The 15,792-nt window shown below is 37.9% G+C and overlaps 1 protein-coding gene across 1 annotated transcript in view; it reads left to right on the top strand.

Annotated features, from left to right (window-relative positions):
- Nucleotides 1-15,792, top strand: part of PLPPR4 (phospholipid phosphatase related 4) — a 47,127-nt gene that overhangs the window by 15,703 nt on the left and 15,632 nt on the right. The window contains exon 2 of the mRNA XM_052637802.1: nucleotides 13,600-13,785. Within this exon, the coding sequence (XP_052493762.1) occupies nucleotides 13,600-13,785 (186 nt within the window). The remainder of the gene's footprint in view (nucleotides 1-13,599; nucleotides 13,786-15,792) is intronic.

Below are 15,792 nucleotides of genomic sequence, written 5' to 3'. Positions count from 1 at the left end.
TCTAGGTTGGTCATAACTTTCCTTCCAAGGAGTAAGCGTCTTTTAATTTCATGGCTGCAGTCACCATCTGCAGTGATTTTGAAGCCCAAAAAAATAAAATCTGACGCTGTTTCCACTGTTTCCCCATCTATTTCCCATGAAGTGATGGGACCGGATGCCATAATCTTCGTTTTCTGAATGTTGAGCTTTAAGCCAACTTTTTCACACTTCTCTTTGACTTTCATCAAGAGGCTTTTTAGTTCCTCTTCACTTTCTGCCATAAGGGTGGTGTCATCTGCGTATCTGAGTACTCCAATCTTCATGCTAGATCAATATTCAGGTGATAAAACAACCTGCATAATAAAAGAATCCTGCTTTGCAGGCTTGTTCTTTACCAGCTGAGCCACAAGGGAAGCCCAAGAACACTGGAGTGGGTAGCCTATCCCTTCTGCAGTGGATCTTTCTGACCCAGGAATCGAACCAGGTCTCCTGCATTGCAGGCAGATTCTTTACCAACTGAGCTATCAGGGAACCCCAATAAAACAAGCACATGCCATTTTTTAAACTTTACTGTTAGATCACAGTGATTTTAACTAGTCTTTTTAGATCTGTAAAGATATAATTTATATTTGGGCATGAAGATATAACGGGTCTTCCCTGGTGGCTGAGTGGTAAAGAATCCACCCGCCAAGCAGGAGACCCAGGTTCAATCACTGTCAGGAAGAACCCCTGGAGAAGGAAATGGCAACCCACTCCAGTACTCTTGCCTGGAGAATCCCATGGACAGAGGAGCCTGGCGGGCTACAGTCCACTGGATTGCAAACAGTCAGACACAACTTAGTGACAGACTTCACTTTTCATAAAGACATACAATACATTTTCCTCCTTAAACCTAACATATATATTGGATTTGTTCTCTCTTTCCTATCAATTACCATTATTATTTGAAGCACTCAATTTGAGTTTCTTGTGTTCTGAATTGTTGAAAAGAAATTATTAGAATTCTAGAAATTCACAGTAGGAGCATTTTCTACAGTAGAAGTAACAAGGGTCTTTTAACTCGGGGTTTTTTCTTTAGTCAAGTTAACTACACTTAAAAGAACCATGTAAACATTGACATCTCTATTTAAATCATCCACATATGCATTAATTTGGTACATCAAGTTTACCCAGTATGGCAGGTCCTCCCATAATACTAGGCCCTTTGGATAGAGAAGTGAATGGGATCATTTCCCTGCTCTCAGGATCTCTTATTGAGTAAGAGAGAAAAGTAAAGGAACAACTGCCATCCCAAATGACGATTGCTATGTCAGAGGCATTCACTGGGCCATCTCTGTGCAGTTAGAGAAAGTGATCCAAAGGAAACACGATAGGAAAGCATCTGGGGAGCTTGAAATGTGCCAATTCCTGGTATCTTGTATTTGAGTCATTTGCTATGGAAAATAGAAGTGAAGATGAAAGTCGACAATGTCCAAGATATAATTAAAGTTCTTAAGATATTAAAAAAAAAATTAGAGAAAACTGAACAGGAAAAAAAATAATCAAGACCTTAGAATACCGTATAATTAAGAGCATGATTCAAAAGTGCCTGGCACCCCTTTGCTCTGGGTGTCATTAAACCTCTTGTACACATGGCCATCTTGAACTTCTGTCCTCTGATCTGGCATTTCCACTGAAGCCTGAGGCTATTCTTTCCTGAAAAGCACCAGAATAGTGCCAGATGGCCGTGGTGACATGTACCAAAGTGGCAGCAGGGTGTAATGGGACTCATGCTTCCAGGAATTTAACAGATTGGGTTCCTACAATTGGCCTGTACTTAGAATCCAGGCATGCTGTTCACCTTATCTTGAGCAGGGTCTTCATCTTAAAGTTTATCTTAAATTCCCAGAAAACTTATGGGAAAATGTTTAAATAAAAAGTCAATATATTCTTTTTATTTTTATTTTTTTAAGAAGAAATGCTCAGTATATTTTTTTCTGAAACAAAATGAAGAGAGCTCTAGTAAAGATAGATACCAGATTTGCTCAAAAGAAGCAGTTTTCATGTTTGAGTGATAAAAAATCGGCAGAGAAACTGTTAAGAGTATTTAAGCATTAAGAGCAAGGGGGAGCGTTTTCATACTGCACATTTCCTCTGCAACACCCTCTTCCCATTTGGGAATTTCAGCCATTGTAGCAATGTCGAGAAGGAAAGCAGTTTGAAACCCAGGAACAAAGCAGTTTAGAGCGTTTTTCCTACGCTTAGGCACTTAGGCAGGAATCTGGGTGATCCCCTTTACCTGCTTTGTGACCATTGGCCAATTTAGGTGACCTCTCTCAGTTTTCTCATCTGTAAATTGGGGATACCAATAGATGGTATATAGGGTTGCAGAACTGAATCCGGCAGTCTATTATAGAACTAGCCTAGTATCTTTCACCTAGGGCCTCAACACATTCTATGTACTACTAAGAAGCTGTCCATGTTTTCTGTTTATTTAATAGTAATATCCTGATTTCTTTCAATTCAATTCGGCAAGCATTTTATTGGACACCCAAAATTTTCAAAGCACTGTGTGAATTACAAAGGTCTTACTTTGTAGTACCAGATCTTAAGACGAAGGCTGATAATAAATAACTGTAATCCAAGACAGACTAACAGGTCCCACAATAAAGATATACATAAGCGCATGAGGCAAAATCTTCAGTTCTGAATGGAGACCATGAGGGAGGTTTCAGGGAGAAAAAAGTTATGTGATCTCAGTTTCTACGAGGATAGTTTTTATGTGAAGCAAATGTGAAAATGTAAATCAGAGGCTTGAACATGTCTGTCTGGGACATAAGTGTAAGGGGATCATAAGTGTCTGTGGTTGAGTAGGTGAAGAGTAGGTACAGAGCACAATTAAACAAGAAAGGCAGATGGAAGTTGTAATATGAAAGATCATGTATAATACAAAAGGTTATTCTGGGAAATTTGCATTTTATTTTGTAATTAGTATGGAATCATGAAAGGCATGATTAGAGGTGAATTCCAGAAAAATTAGACTTGAAGTATTATGGAGGATGAAACAAATTATAGAGAATAGAGGTAAGAAAAAATCTAACACATTATTATGTGGTAGTAAGAGTATAAAAGAAGTGTGAGGGATGATTTTTACATCATCACAGCACATAGAGAATTTTAGATCTAGATGACAATATTAGAAGCCCCCCATTTCAGTGATGACAGATAAGGCCTAGAAAGTTTAAGTGACCTGCTCCAAATCCCAGAAGCTGTGTATGTGCTCAGTTCCTCGGTTGTGTCTGACTCTTTGGGACCCCATGGACTGTAGCCCACCAGACTCCTCTGTTCATGGGATTGTCCCAACAGGAATACTGGAGTGGGTGCCATTTCCTTCCCCAGGGGATCGTCCCAACCCAGGGACCAAAACTTCATCTCCTGCACTGCAGGTGGGTTCTTTACCACTGAGCCACCAGGGAAGTCCAAAAGCTAGTGGAATAATTGAGGGAAGAAACTGAATTTTTCTGGTCCTGAGGTCAGCATTGATTTCCCTCAGTCACACTGTCCTGTTTTAATTTGTATCGATGCATGTCATTGATATAAGCCACATCCATTCTATTTGTGAAAACTTGTTTAGATTTCTAGACCTTGAATACGTTATAGACACATTCTGACCTACTCTTAATGACGTTACAAGTGTTAGTATGCTTTTCATGATCTATATTCTTGAGGTTCATTATAGTTAACCTAAATATGCTACAATTATGTTGAAGATAAACCATAAAGCCCTATACTATATTACTAGATATTATTATTTTCAGTATTTAAAGGAAATATTTATCTCTATTAACTATAAGGCAAAAATGCTAAGGAATATCATTAAAGGTTGCACTATAGGAAGTGGAAAAGTCTATCACTGTGTGTTGACCTATGACCACATTCTTATTGGCCACCAGTTTTAATAAAATTACTTTCATCTGCTAATATTTCTTCCATTTTGAATTCCATTTGAATAGAATGTGTGTTTTAAGTTTCATATTTTGTATGACTGGGGGATACTTGAATTGATTCAGAGTCTGACCTTTAAAATTTGTTATTAAATAAAAATGTTCTTTTTCTCTTAAATTATCTCTTGCATATAAGTGGTGTGAATATACTCAATTGTATTCTTTGATTCTTGTGACATTATTTGTATCAAAACCAAGTTAATTTAAGTTTGAAGTTTCCTGTGCAAGTGGTGCTTTTCAAAACTAAAGGTAATGGTGTTCAAATCATCCTGTATCAATGACATGCAGCTTTCTCCCTGCAACTTTGGACTCTCTTTAGACCCAGATTGGCATCTTACTCTTTTCTTGGTATTTTGATAACTGAGAGGCATCTCAGTTTGAATATTTCCAAAACAAAGCCTTAGGTTCCTCCTAGTTAAGCTTCTCCCAGCCTTCCTTATCCTAGTAAATGACACCCCCTAGCCCAATCACTCAAGCCTCCAATCCTTAAAATCAACCTTTATTGTTTTCTTTTCAATAATCAGCTCATCAACAAGCCCTGTCATTTTTGTCTCTAGGGTCATATCCAGAATCTGCCAGCATCTCTTTGTCTCAGTGTTGTGTGCTATGTCTTATGCTAAGTCGCTTCGGTGGTGTCCACCTCTGTGCGACTCTATGGACTGTAGCTTGCCAGGCTCTGCTGTCCCTGGGATTTCCCAGGCAAGAATACTGGAGCAGGTTGCCATTTCCTCCTCCAGGGGATCTCCCCGAACCAGCGATAGAACCCATATCTCCTGCATTTGCAGGTGGATTCTTTACCACTAGTGCTGCCTGGAAAGCCCTAGCACATGCTAGGCACTCAATAAGTATTTGTTGGGTTTTGAAGAGCCTTCTAATTTTCACCCTGCTTTTACCTTTGACCCATCACAATCATTCTCAACTCAACTGCCAGAGTGATCTTCCTAAAATATATTTTGAGTCTTACTACATCTCTGCTTAAACACTCCAAAGTTATTTCCAAATGTACGTTGAATGAATAAAATACGAACGCCTGCCATGGACTTCAATGCTCTGCAAAGTCTGGTCCCAAATCCACCTCTCTGACTTTAGCTTTCCATTTGGCTATACCTTTTATCTGGTTTTTATATGGTTAGTTCATTCTTGCTCACTCGAGTCTCTGTTTTAAAGATACTTACCTAAGTAGGTCTTCCTTGATCTAAAATAGCAATATAGGCAATTACCACGCCCCCCCGTCTTGTCTTCTTTATAATATGTGTTTTTGCTGATATTGTAATTTTTATTTTTTATCTGCATTTTTCAGAAAGAATGAAATCTTCATCAGATAAGGACTTTGTCTTTTACCACAGTTGTATTCCCGGGATGTAGAACAATGCCTTGAACTAGTAGGCTTCAAAAGATATTTGTTGAATGAATAAATAAATGAGGCATGGATACAATGTATATAACTGACCTTCTGTTACCATGATCCCACCAGTTTATGAATATCTCAGTGGACTCCAAATTTACCATGTCTGTGTAAAAGGAAAAGAATGGAATTGATAGGTCTCTAGGCTGAGAGCAAGTGAATTCCCTGAATGAGAAGTTTGTTATTATCAAGATGCTAAAAACAAGTAAGCTATCTGATCTAGATAGAATGTCATGATAGATTCCATAAAATGTTTCACTAACATTGATGTACACCTTGTATCTGTCTTTTTCAAGTTGGCATTAGAAAAATCAATATTATCTAGTAAATGCCATCTTTTGAAATACATTTCTTTTGTTTGCTCTGTTCTCTAAACTATTATAATTTTTTCTCTAAAAATTGCCCTATTATTTTTCTCACAAGTCTCGTATCAGAGGATAATTATAAAAATCAATCTTTTCCTTTTGAAAACCACTTTCCCAGTCTTCAGATAATTTCCCTTCTCTGTATTGCTGCATAAAAATAGTGTGGTTTACACTTTTTCCTTTGCTCTGACATAACTAGAAAATAAAATTCTTAATACTTAACTATATAAGACTTTAAAAATCTCTTTTTAAATCTCATCTTAAATGCAATCAAAAGCTGTCTGTGTGATTTTATGTATATATATCATTTTATGTATATATATCAATTCTATATCTATGCCAAAGTTAGCACATACTGTCTGTTAAATTTCTTACATTTGAAAGAAGGTTATTGTTGTATACTTCAAGAGGTAAAAATAATCTTTGAAGATAAGTATGTTAGAAACAAACATTGCCATTTAACCCATTGCACTGTCCAGTAGTAAAATACAGTATAGGAAAATAAGGTCTAAAATTACTTTTACCCCAAATATTTTAATAAGTATTTTGTTTAAAACTCTTTCGTAAAAACCAAAATTGATATAAAAGGCAAAGAGTAAAAGATACCTTTTTAAAAAAGTCAGAGAAACAAATATCAAAAGGGAATGAAAATATGATTCTTATTTTGAAGACAGATGAAAATCTTGAAACAGGCTTCAATAGAACCATATAAAAGATATTAACATATGGATAGAAAGATATACAGATTAGAAAAACTGGAAAAATTAGCCGTTTCAAGAAGGCTAATGTCTTAAAAGGCTAAACTGCATAGTATTAATAATGAAGGAAATTATTTTCACACATATTTGTTTATAATATATATGCATATATATTTGAAAGACACTATGATATTATATCATTAGTTTAAATATTACAGTGAATAAGCTTAGGCCCCATCTTAAGGATATTTTCATTGGAGAAGCAGAAGAAAGGCTATAAATAATCTATACCAGATCACTGTAATAAAGAACAGTGTGTAGAAATTTCCAAAGACAAAGTAGTGGGAAATTAAGAAAGAGGAAATTACTCTCAAAAAGGATTACCAAGTAAGGTAAGTGGGAAAGGTTACATTTGAAAAGTGTATTATTATTAATATGTATAACAGCAACAACCGTCTCAAACATGACTCCTGTTTAAAACATATATGTAGAAGGTCTAAAATATGAACTCCTGGCATCAAGGGGAGAATGTAGATCATCAAATCTGGTTAAATATTTGACATTCAAAATAATGGAGGGATTTTTTTTTTAATTTATTGAAACCACATTTCTAAGATTATGTTTATGCTAAGTGAAAGTGAAGGTGAAGTCTCTCAGTCGTGTCCGACTGTTTGCGACTCCATGGACAGTAGCCTACCGGCTCCCCCGTCCATGGGATTTTCTGAGCAAAGGCACTGGAGTGAGTTGCCATTCCCTTCTCCAGAGGACCTTCCTGACCCAGGGATCAAACCCAGGTCTACCTGCATTGCAGGCAAACGCTTTACCCTCTGAGCCACTAGGGAAGCTAGTGAAACTTACTGTTAACTACAGATTTGCAAATATAAACTCTTATTTAAACAGAACTGCAGGTTAAACAATACCCCCATTCATTGATGCTAACTGTATTTCAGAATACCAGACCACCTGACCTGCCTCTTGAGAAGTCTGTATGCAGGTCAGGAAGCAACAGAACTAGACATGGAACAGTTGACTGGCTCCAAATAGGAAAAGGATTATGTCAAGGCTGTATAAGGTCACCCTGCTTATTTAACTTATATGCAGAGTACATCATGAGAAACGCTGGGCTGAAATACAAGCTGGAATCAAGATTGCTAAGAGAAATATCAATAACTTCAGATATGCAGATGACACCACCCTTATGGTAGAAAGCAAAGAAGAACTAAAGAACCTCTTGATGAAAGTGAAAGAGGAGAGTGAAAAAGTTGGCTTAAAGCTCAACATTCAGAAAACGAAGATCATGGCATTTGGTCCCATCACTTCATGGCAAATAGTGGGGAAACAGTGGAAACAGTGTCAGACTTTATTTTGGGGGACTCCAAAATCACTTCAGATGGCAACTGCAGCCATGAAATTGAAAGACGCTTCCTCCTTGGAAGAAAAGCAATGACCAACCGAGACAGCATATTAAAAAGCAGATATGTTGTTTTTTCCAATCCAAAAGAAAGGAAATGCCAAAAAATGCTCATCTCACATGCTAGTAGAGTAATGCTCAAAATTCTCCAAGCCAGGCTTCAGCAATACATGAACCGTGAAATTCCAGATGTTCAAGCTGGTTTTATTAAAGGCAGAGGAACCAGTGATCAAATTGCCAACATCCACTGGATCATCAAAAAAGCAAGAGAGTTCCAGAAAAACATCTATTTCTGCTTTATTGACTATGTCAAAGCCTTTGACTGTGTGGATCACAATAAACTGTGGAAAATTCTGAAAGAAATGGGAATAGCAGACCACCTGACCTGCCTCTTGAGAAACCTATATGCAGGTCAGGAAACAACAGTTAGGGACATGGAACAACAGACTGGTTCCAAATAGGTAAAGGAGTCAAGGCTGTATATTGTCATCTTGCTTGTTTAACTTATATGCTGAGTACATTATGAGAAACGCTGGGCTGGAAGAAGCACAAGCTAGAATCAAGATTGCCAGGAGAAATATCAATAACCTCAGATGTGCAGATGACACCATGCTTATGGCAGAAAGTGAAGAAGAACTAAAGAGCCTCTTGATGAAAGTAAAAGAGTAAAGTGAAAAAGTTGGCTTAAAGCTCAACATTCAGAAAACTAAGATCATGGCAATTGGTCCCATCACTTCATGGCAAATAGATGGAGAAACAGTGGAAACAGTAGCTGACTTTATTTTTCTGGGCTCCAAAATCATTGCAGATGGTGACTGCAGCCATGAAATTAAAAGATGCTTACTGCTTGGAAGGAAAGTTATGACCAACCTAGACAGCATATTCAAAAGCAGAGACATTACTTTGTCAACAAAGTTCCATCTAGTCAAGGCTATAGTTTTTCCAGTAGTCATGTATGGATGTGAGAGTTGGACTATAAAGAAATCTGAGAGCTGAAGAATTGATGCTTTTGAAGTGTGGTGTTGGAGAAGACTCTTGAGAATCCCTTGGACTGCAAGGAGATCCAACCAGTCAATCCTAAAGGAAATCAGTCCTGAATATTTATTGGAAGGACTGATGTTGAAACTGAAACTCCAATACTTTGGACACCTGATGCAAAGAACTGATTCATTTAAAAAGACCCTGATGCTGGGAAAGATTGAAAGCGGGAGGAGAAGGGGACAACAGAGGGTGAGATTGTTGGATGGCATCATCGATTCAATGGACATGAGTTTTCGTAAATTGAGTTAACTCTGGGTGTCAGTGATGGACAGAGAGGCCTGGTGTGCACGGGGTCGCAAAGAGTTGGACAGGACTGAATGACTGAACTGAACTAAACTGATCCTAAAACTCTATTCCCATTTTTGGAAATGAAGCGCAGAACTATGCTTAAGAAATAAGACCTTGTGGCTACAATTCGTGGATTCAAAATCCAACCACTTCTACTTGCTAGAAGATACTGAGCTTATCTATCTGAAAAGTATAAATAATTGTTTAGCATAAGTACCTCCCAAATAGTTAGCACTTCTGTTATAATTGAAAGTTTTTAATTAGATGAATTAAAATTAATAAAGTTAATTAAAATTTCAAAAACAGAAAATTATCTGTCATATTGAGTGCTATTTAAAGTATTTGTTGAATTTAAGATAGAATATATTTAACTTGATTTAAATGGAAAAATCTTAATTGTGCACAAAAACCATAAAGTGTTGATTTATTGGTCGAGTCTGGAAGCTACTACTTCTTACAGGAGAGGGAAATGGTGAGGAGGAATGACCAGATATTTAGAGTGGTCAAATGGTCATGGATTTTAATAAGAAAAATGTAAGTGTTTTTACAGGCTTTTGTTCTCTCTATTGAAAAACACCCAGGTGAAAAACAGAAAGACAATGCCAGATTAGTTTCATACGTTCTTAATTTTTCCAATAAACTTAATTCTCACCTCATTACAAAAACTATATTGGGAATAGAAGACATAATACTGTCTTGTAAATTTATTTATTTTTAAACCAGATGACTGAAATTATGGATGGTCAATAATATTTTTTTAATAAAACTTGATCTGCTTTGTTAAATAAATATTGTATCCTCCACTAGTAAGTCAGCCTTAAGATAGAAAATTTTTTCAGTGTTGTAGAAATCTGTGTCTTCAGATTCTGAAAGACCTGGCATTGGACATTATATTTGAAGTAGCTTTCTCTAGCTGAGAACAGGTGTCTAAGTAAGCTTATGATCTTTAATCACCAAGCCCATGTCTTGCTTGCCATATCACAGTAAGGACCCACATAGTACCTGACACATTGTAGGTTGAACAAATGAATAATTCAATCTATGACACAAAGTCCAGAAAGTAAATTGTGCCTAGTTTAGATTTAATAGACAAACTGGAGGACATCCAGTGAAATTAGAATTTCAGATAAACAATTTTTAACGTATCTCCCAAATATTACATGGGGACCACTCTAAAAGTGATTTATTGCTTATCTGAAATTCTAATTTCACTGAGTGATGTATTTTCATTTGCTAAATCTGGTAACTCTAGTCTAGTTGTTGTAATGAATTAATATTTGCTTGTTTATTCAATTAGTCATTTATCAACAGGCATTTATTGTTTTATTAAATTATGAAATGATATATTGCATTCCTACCATGTGCCAGGAATAATTCTATACCTTGTGGACTCAGCAATAAATAACACTGGCAGACTCTCACTTCATGGAGCATGTATTTCAGTGGGAGATGAGGGGAGAAGAAAAATAAATAAGTGAAGTATTAAATCAACAAGACAATTTCAGTTAATGATAAACATCATGAAGAAATGAGATGATAAGGGCAGAGGGAAAGAAGGATCAATGACTAATGATGATACAGAAGTCATCATTAAATAAGGAAAAGCCATTCAGACAAAGAGCTGGGGGAGAGCACAAGAGAAAGAAGAAACAGCACATGCAAAAACCCTAGGCAGAAATGAATTTGACTGCTACAGGGTAAGAGTGAAGACCATAGGACTACATCAAACTAAAAAGCTTCTACATAGCAAAGGAAACCATCAAAAAATGAAAAGATAGCCAATCAGATGTAGTGAAAGTGAAAGTCGCTCAGTCGTGTCTGACTCTTGACGACCCCATGAACTGTATAGTCTATGGAATTCTCCAGGCCAGAATACTGGAGTGGGTAGCCTTTCCTTTCTCCAGGGGATCTTCCCAACCCAGAGATCGAACCCAGGTCTCCACATTGCAGTCAGATTCTTAACCGACTGAGCTATGAGGGAAGCCCAATCAGATGTAAAAAAGTATTTATAAATCATTTACCTATTATAATGGCATCACCAACTCAGTGGACATGAACTTGGGCAAAGTCCAGGAGATAGTGAGGGACAGGGAGGCCTGGTGTGCTGCAGTCCATGGGGTTGCAAAGGGTCAGAAATGACTTAGCGACTGAACAACAAAATCTATTATAATTAGGGCCAATGTCCAAAGTACATACAAGGGACTCATACTACCTAATAGGGCCTTCTCCAGTGACTCAGTGGTAAAGGATCCACCTGCAATACAGGATACGTGTGTTTGATCTTTGGGTTGGGAAGATCCCCTGGAGAAGGAAATGGCAACCAACTTTAGTATTCTAGCCTAGAAAATCCCATGGTCAGAAGCTAGCATGTTGGGCTATGGTCCATGGGATTGTAAAGAGTCAGGGACAATTTAGCAACTAAACAACAACAACTTAATAGCAAAAAAAAAAAAAAAAAAAAACCTCCCACAAAACAAGAAAACCCAAGCAATTTGATTATAAAATGAGCAGAGGATCTGAATAGACAGTTTTCCAAAGAAGATATACAATGGGCAATAGATATAGGAAAAGATGCTCAATATCACTAATTATGAAGGAAATGTAAATCAAAACCACGTGAGGTACCACCTCACACCTTAGAATGGTTATCCTCAAAAAGACAAGAAATAACAAGTATTGACGTGGATGTGGTGGAAAGGGAACCATTGTGCACTGTTTGTGTATGGAAATTCGTGCATCCACTATGGAAAACAGTAGTTTTCTAAAAAATTAAAAATAAGAGTGTCATATGATCCTGTGGTTCCACTTCCAGGTATTTATCTAAAGAAAACTAAAACACCAACTGGAAAAGATATATGCCCCACTGTGTTCATTGCAGCAGAGTTTGCAGTAATCAAGACATGGATTCAACCTAAGTGTCCAATGATGGATGAAGAAGTAAAGAAAATGTGGTACATATATAGTATGGAATATTATTCAGCCTTCAAAAAGAAGGAAATACTGACATTTGAGACAACATGGATGGATTTTTAAGGCATTATGCCAAGTGAAATAGGTCAGCCAGAGAAAGATAAATATCATATGATTTCATTTATATGTAGAATCAAAGAAACAACAGCAATAAAAAATCAAATTCATAGAAAAAGAGAACAGATTGGTGGTTGCCAGAGGTGGGGAATGACAGTGGGCAAGATGGGTAAAGGGGGTCAAAAGTCACAGATGTTTAGTTATAAGATAAATAAATCCTGGGGATGTAATGTTCATATAGAGACTATAGGTAATAATACTGTATTGTATGTTTAAACATTGCTAAGAGAGTTGATTTTAAAAGTATTAATCATAAAAAGGAAATTGTTAAGTATGTGTAGTGATGGATGTTGACTAAATTGATTGTGGTGATCATTTTGTAATATGTATAGAAATAATAAATCCTATGTTGCACACCTGAAAATATAATGTTATATGTTGATATATGTCAATTATTTCCCAATTAAAAGGGAAGACCCACTGGCTTATAGTGGTTAGGGGGCTGGTTGCTACTGCTGCTGTTTAGTCGGACACTAAGTTGTGTCTGACTCTTTGCTACCCCATGGTCTGTAGCCCTTCAGTCTCCTCTGTCCATGGGGTTCTCCAGGCAAAAATGCTGGAATGAGTTGCCATTTGCTTCTCCAGGGGATCTTCCTGACCCAGGGATGGAACCCACCTCTCCTGCTTGACAGGCACAGATCTTACCACAGATCCACCTGTAAAGTCCAAGGGGACTGGTAGTGGTAGTTTAGTCACTAAGTCGTGTCCAACTCTTGCAACCCCGTGGACTGTAGCCAGCCAGGCTCCTCTGTCCATGGGATTCTCAAGGCAAGATTACTGGAGTGGGTTGCCATTTCTTTCTCCAGGGGATCTTTCTGACCCAGGAATCAAACCCAGGTCTCCTGCACTGTAGGCAGATTCTACAGTGAGGGGCTGGGGAATAGTATAAATATGGTATAAAAAGATGTAAGAAACTGAAGCAAGAGCCAGATCATGCATTCAATGGTGTGAAATTTGAATTTTATTCAAGCAAAATGGGACCCATTGGAGTAGCTAAAATCAGGATCAATATGACCTAAAATAAAATATTTTCAGAATATTTAGGATGCTGGGTAGAAATTGGATAGGTGGGATGGGGAGGCTAAGTGTGAAAGTGGAGCAGCATTTAGAAGTAATCCAAAAGCAAAGGTGAGGCATGCCATGGGTTCAGAGAAGGCTGGTGAAATTGGAGTTTATTTTGAAGGCAGAAGCAATAGTAAGTATGAATGATTTTAATTCTGAGATCAGAGAGGAGTGGTAAGAGAAAATGGAAAACACTTGTGTTTCTAATTTCAAGATGTACTGACTCTATGTATGACCTGTGTAGAAAAATAAATTGATCTTCTCTGTCCTTCATTCTCAGTTGCCTATATTGGCATCATCGGTGGTTAGCCTGTATTTCCTTGAACTCACGGATGTCTTCAAACCCGTGCACTCTGGATTCAGCTGCTATGACCGGAGTCTTAGCATGCCATACATTGAACCCACCCAGGAGGCAATTCCTTTCCTCATGTTGCTTAGCTTGGCTTTTGCTGGACCTGCAATCACGGTAAGAATTGCCTTCAAATTGTGTTTGTCAGCCCCAGAAGACTAAGAATGACCACATTTATGTAATAAATGAGGTGTCCCTGGTGGCTCAGATGGTGAAAAATCTGTCTACAATGCAGGAGACCCAGGTTTGATCCCTGGGTTGGGAAGATCCCCTGGAGTCGGGAATGGCAACCCACTCCAGTACTCTTACCGGGAAAGTCCCATGGACAAGGAGCCTGGTAGGCTACAGTCTATGGAGTCACAAAGTCAGACATGACTGACTTCACTTTCACTATTGTACAGAGTAACAGTATTTTCTGGTCATTTCTCTAATGACTTACCAAAAAATCCATTATCATCCAGTTATTTGACAAAAGCAAAAAGTATACATGTTTTAAATCTAGTAGACCAGAAAGCATTTCTCCTAATTGGAATATAATGCAGAAATTTATTGTAATTAATATATTTGAAGTACAATTGTAAAATACAAATGCTTGTGACTCTACTGAAGAGACTATGATGATATTTCATCAATTACATAATTTCTTTTTTATATACCCAGAAGTCTTTCTTCCCTGAGTCTTAGACTAAGTGGCTAGAACACATCTGATTGTGGCTTTTCCTGCCAGCATCATTTATTTCACACTGATCCCTTTACTGACAGTTACAGGTCCTGGGGCCAATGACTTTGGCCTCATCATTGTGTTCCCGCTTTTCTGACTCCCTCATTTCCAGTAATTCTCAATATGCAATTAAGGATGCTTTCTGGGGGATTCTGAGTCAACACTTTCTTTCTTGAGCCTTGAGAAGTGAAAGAACAAGTTTGCTATGACTACCTCTACCAAGTTGACCTGGGGAACCCAGTGCCAACTCCTTCAGCAAAAACTGCCTGAATTCCCAGGTTGCCCCTGGGCCTCCATAAGCTGTTGCATGCCTCTTTATGGGAGGAGAGGCAAACTAGGGAAATATTTACACTGCTGGGTCCCTGATCTTCCCCTTATCATTCAGGATATTCCAAGATGTCAGTGATTCTTTTCTTCCACACTTCCTTCATGGATTTTGAGTGAACAACTTGATGGTAAAAAGTCAAATCTTGACTTTATGGACATCAAATAACTGTCTTTTACACCTTACTCACTAAACATACATCTTCTCTAAACTTCTAATTTCATTTTCCCTTGTTTTAAAGGCTTTTCCCAAAACATTGGTTCTATAGTGTCTGTGTGTCACTATAGCCCTAGAATAGGGGTCACCAACCCCAGGGCCATGGACCAGTACCAGTCCATGGCCCATTAGGAACCAAGCGAAGCTTCATCTGCATTTACAGCTACTCCCCATCACTCTCATTACCCCCGAGCTTCACCTCCTGTCAGATCATTGGCAACATTAGGTTCTCATAGAAGTATGAACCCTACTGTGAACTGTGCATGTGAGGGATCTAGGTTGCTCACTTCTTATAAGAATCTAATGCCTGATGATCTGAGGTGGAGCTGAGGTGGTGAGGCAAGCTGGGTGGGAGTGGCTGCCACTGTCTCTCATCACCCCCAAACCTAGTTGCAGGAAAACAAGCTCAGGGCCCCCACTGATTCTACAGTATGTTGAGGTATATAGTTATTTCATTATATACCACAATGTAACAATAATAGAAATAAAGTGCACAATAAATGTGCTTGAATCATCTTGGAACCATCCCCCCACCCCCATCTGTGGAAAAATTGTCTTCCACAAAACCAGTCTGTGGTGCCAAAAAGGTTGGGGACTGCTATGCCAGAACCATGATCCTGTCTCTAAACTTTCTACATATGTTACTGCTCCAACTTCTTTCCCTACTCTTCCTGAAAGTGAAAATAACAGACTCTAATTCCCGACTTTCAAGGTTGCCATTTTCTTTTTTTCTTTTTGGCAGTATTAATCTGTTCCAAAATGGAATGGTGGGGGAGGCAGAGAGGCAGGATGAATGCTTCCTTTGAAAATCACTTTCATAGTCCATTTGCGTAAGGAGAGATGCTTCTTATTCTCACCCATT

The sequence above is a fragment of the Budorcas taxicolor genome, chromosome 3, assembly GCF_023091745.1.
Source record: "Budorcas taxicolor isolate Tak-1 chromosome 3, Takin1.1, whole genome shotgun sequence".
NCBI lineage: Eukaryota > Metazoa > Chordata > Mammalia > Artiodactyla > Bovidae > Budorcas > Budorcas taxicolor.
This window is presented reverse-complemented; position numbering and strand designations above follow the sequence as displayed.